Source organism: Empidonax traillii, unplaced genomic scaffold (assembly GCF_003031625.1).
Source record: "Empidonax traillii isolate 1590-97213 ecotype Southwest subspecies unplaced genomic scaffold, ASM303162v1 scaffold1129:size175808, whole genome shotgun sequence".
Taxonomy (NCBI): domain Eukaryota; kingdom Metazoa; phylum Chordata; class Aves; order Passeriformes; family Tyrannidae; genus Empidonax; species Empidonax traillii.
The window spans coordinates 3,578-7,499 of NW_020956322.1; the positions used below are offsets into that span (position 1 = coordinate 3,578).

The 3,922-nt window shown below is 54.6% G+C and overlaps 1 protein-coding gene across 1 annotated transcript in view; it reads left to right on the top strand.

Annotated features, from left to right (window-relative positions):
- Positions 1 to 1,789: 1,789 nt before the first annotated feature.
- Positions 1,790 to 3,922, top strand: part of MICOS10 (mitochondrial contact site and cristae organizing system subunit 10) — a 15,914-nt gene continuing 13,781 nt past the window's right edge. Inside the window, exon 1 of the mRNA XM_027905197.1 lies at positions 1,790 to 1,916. Within this exon, the coding sequence (XP_027760998.1) occupies positions 1,850 to 1,916 (67 nt within the window). The 5' untranslated portion in view covers positions 1,790 to 1,849. The remainder of the gene's footprint in view (positions 1,917 to 3,922) is intronic.

Here is a 3,922-nt window from a genome sequence, read left to right on the forward strand (position 1 = left end):
TGCAGCAATGCAGACTGATTTGAGCAAATTGCAGGGGGAGGAAGAGAAAGGGAAGGTCCCCTCAGAGAACAAGAATTGCCTTCTCCAGGGAAGCCTCTTGAACCTCCAAGGGCTCAGTTTAACCATGTGCCTTTCAAAAACAAGTTTCAAAAACAGCCATTTATATTTTGTAACTAAGGAAAAATAAAAGGTAATTGTGGTTGTTCAGTGACATGTGAAGAAGTCGAACTAAACCAATTAAAGGTAAAAATCTCCCATTTTTACTCCAGATGAAGACCAGTTATGCTTTTATGACAAATGAAAGACCTCAAAAACAACAACTTAATAAAATTGTCCAACTTCAGGCACTTTTCACTTCTCTTTGTTGCCTTAGTCTGTCATTGACTTGTTAAAGAACTTCCAGTTTGATGAAGCAGCAGAGCCTCCTCCATCTTGATAAAGAAATCTGCCAGAACTTCAATCAAAATAAGCAACCACAGCTAAAAATTGTCTTACTGTGAATGGGAACATCAGTACTCGAAAAACACCCTGTATTTTTTCCCAAGGCTTCTAGAGAATGCCTTCCAGCCAGCCTGCACAACATTTGCAACATAACATTCATCAGAGTAGCTTTGAAGACATTCGCTCCTGGCTCCACAAAACTGCAGCCTGTTCAGGGTGGGCCAACAGCCCAAAAATAACTGGGAACCCTTCCTACAACATCTAAAATTAGCAAAACAATTAGTATTTATATATATATGTTAGGAAAAAGTCCTTCCCTGTGAGGGTGGGCAGGCCCTGGCACAGGGTGCCCAGAAAATCCCTGGAAGTGTCCAAGGCCACGTTGGACAGGGCTTGGAGCAACCTGGGCTAGTGGGAGGTGTTCCTGCCCACGGCAGGGCGAGGCACTGGATGAGCTTTAAGGTCGCTTCCAACCCAAACCATACCATGATTCTGTGATTCTAATTATCAACCTCTTGTATAGAATAACTTCTGGAATATGACAGAATGATCTTGCTAACATTATTCAGCTCCTTTTTGCTAATAAACAGGTTGATAGGGGGCCTGGGTTTCTCTTAAAATGAGGTGATTTCTGGGACACCAACAAGGATTGACAACACTGTTTTTTCACAAGCCTGGACCTCATTTCAAGGCCTGATGAGCAGCTGAGGCCAGACAGCAAAGATCACAGAACTGTTGGTGTTGGAACGGACCACTGGAGATTCCCCCAATCCAACCCCACTGCCAAGGCAGGGTCACCTGGAGCAGGTGACACAGGAACATCTCCAGGTGAGTTTGGAATGTCACCAGAAAGGGAGAATCCAGGCCCTCCCTGGGCAGCTGTTCCAGTGCTCTGCCACCCTCACCATAACGTTCTTCCTTATGTTGAGGTGATGCAGGACCTCTGCCACGAACCACTTACACGAGAATGTGTCCAGTGGATGTACCCAACCCTGCAATGAGAGACTGTCCCTCAGCACAGGTGGGTTCTTACCACGGCTGAGGCGGGAGCGCTGAGGGCCGCGGGGCGGCCGCTGCGGGCCCAGCGCGGGGACCCGCGAGGAGATGGCAATGCTGCCATAGCCCGAGGGGACACAGCGGGAGCTCTAGACGGAAAGATGGTGCCCAGGACGGGCTGGGGCTGTGTCGGGCCGGGTCCTACGGGGCAAACGGCGCTTTGGACCGAATCCTACGGGCAAAAGGGGATTTTGGCCGGGCCCCAGGCCGGGCGCGGCAGCCATGACGCCACCCGCCGGTAACCATGGCAACGGAACGGGAAACTCTCGCGAGATCTGCCTGCCGCGGGCAAGCGGCGGAGCCCCGGGTCTCGCGAGAGTTGCGCGGGGGAGGAGGCGAGGGGACGGGCAAGATGGCGTCGGAGGGCGAGCTGGGAAGGAAGTGGGACCGGTGCGTGGCGGACTCCGCCGTGAAGCTGGGTAAGGCGGCGCGGCCTCGGCGGGGCGGGACGGCGCGGGGAGGGGCGGCAGAGGCCGTCCGAGCGCTCCCAAGCTGTGCGAGCGGCCCCCCGCGCGTCCCCGCAGCGCGGGGCGCGGTGCCCCCCGCCGGCCTGGGCTCGCCTCGGGGCGGTTGCGGCCCCAGGCGGGGCGCGGGGGGCGCGGAGGATCCGCCCTTAGCGCTGCCCCCGCGGCCGGGCCGAGCCGGCGGCTCCGGGCCCAGCAAGGTGACCTTGGCCGCGCGGTTGGACCCCCGGCGGGCCCGCTCCCGCCTCAGGGCGGCCCGGCCGGGCTCGGCCCGGGGTACTCACGGGGATGGAGAGGAGAGGCTTCCGTGGGCAGTGTGGGGCGGCTCCCGCCCGCAATGAATGAGCCCTGGGCAGCCACTGCTGCTCCTGCCGTGCTCGACCTTGCCCGCCGGCGGCTCCGCCGTGGGTTTGGACTCGGTCCGTGCAGAGCTGTTCACATCACTCAGTGTGTTTATTAAAAGCAATGGGCAGCGTGACACGCGGACAGCTCTGGCACGTGTTCCTGGGTACGGTGTGTGGGCTGTGACATTGAGAAGCTTCGTCCGTGTCCCAGCCCTGGGACTTCAGTTCTGCCTCTTCTTTAAGTAGGGCATGAGTTCTGTTGTTCTTTTCCGGTTTTATTTGTCCTTAAAGTTCAGACTGTGAGCATGCTTGTAGCGCTTCAGGTCTGCAGCAAACATTTGTAAGATTTCACCGAGTCCTGCGAGTTTTCCCAGTGGTGGTGACTGTGAGCTCGGTGCTCACCGTGTGACCGACTGCCCGGTGACAGGCACAGCTTCTGCCTTCACAAAACGTGTTTGCAAACCCAAATCTTCAATTCAACGTATAGAGCAAGAAGTGCAGTGTCTGACACGCGAGGTATTCATTCCATGTTAGTGCAGATGTCTCTTTTACAACCGTAAGTAATATCTGGGAAACGGGAATGTTTATTTCTTCTTGCTCCAGTGGCTTTGTGCTTGGAAGCTTATGAGGAACTCAGGGGTTTTAGTTGCCTAATACTTTTCCATTAGAAAAGATGTTTAGTAATTTTAAGTAAACTGAAACTCCCATTGTTTATAAGAGACCTTTGGAAAGTGTCAAGTGCTCCAGAGCAATGTTTTTCCTTATGAAATTCTATTCAGGTTTGTCTGACAAACATATCCAGATATGTTTATATTTCCATAGCATTGGTTGCTTTATCGTAAAATATTAAGGATGCCAGATTATAAACAAGAGCTTGTTCCATGCTGCAGCTGTACATGCACGAATTCTGTACATCCTCTCTCCTGGAGGTAGTGAAAGAAGTGAATGTTCCTGAAAGAAGTGAATACAGGGTTGATTTCACAGAATTTCAGGCTGGTTTGGGTTGGAAGGGACCTTAAAGCTCATCCAGTGCCACCCCCTGCCATGGGCAGGGACACCTTCCACCAGCCCAGGTTGCTCCAAGCCCCGTCCAACCTGGCCTTGGACACTCCCAGGGATCCAGGGGCAGCCACAGCTTCCCTGGGCACCCTGTGCCAGGGCCTGCTCACCCTCACAGGGAAGAATTTGTCCCCAGTATCCAACCTGAATTTCCCCTCTGTCAGTCTGAAGCCATTCCCCCTTGTCCTGTCACTCCAGGCCCTTGTAAAAAGTCTCTCTCCACCTTTCCTGTCAGCTCCTTCAGATACTGGGAGGCCACAATTCGGTCTCCCTGGAGCTTCTCTTCTCCATGTGAACAATCCCAGCTCTCCCAGCCTTTCCCCCTCTCAGAGCTGCTCCATCCTCTGATCTCTTGGTGCCTCCTCTGGACTCTCTCCAGCAGCTCCAGGTCCTCCCTGTGCTGTTCCCAGGGCTGGGGGCAGCTCTGCAGGGGGGTCCCACCCCAGGGGGCAGAGGGGCAGAACCCCCCCCTGCCCTGTTGCCCACGCTGGGGCAGCAGCCCAGGGCACATCCATGGCATGTCCAGCCTCTCCCCCTCCAGCACCCCCAAGTCCTTCT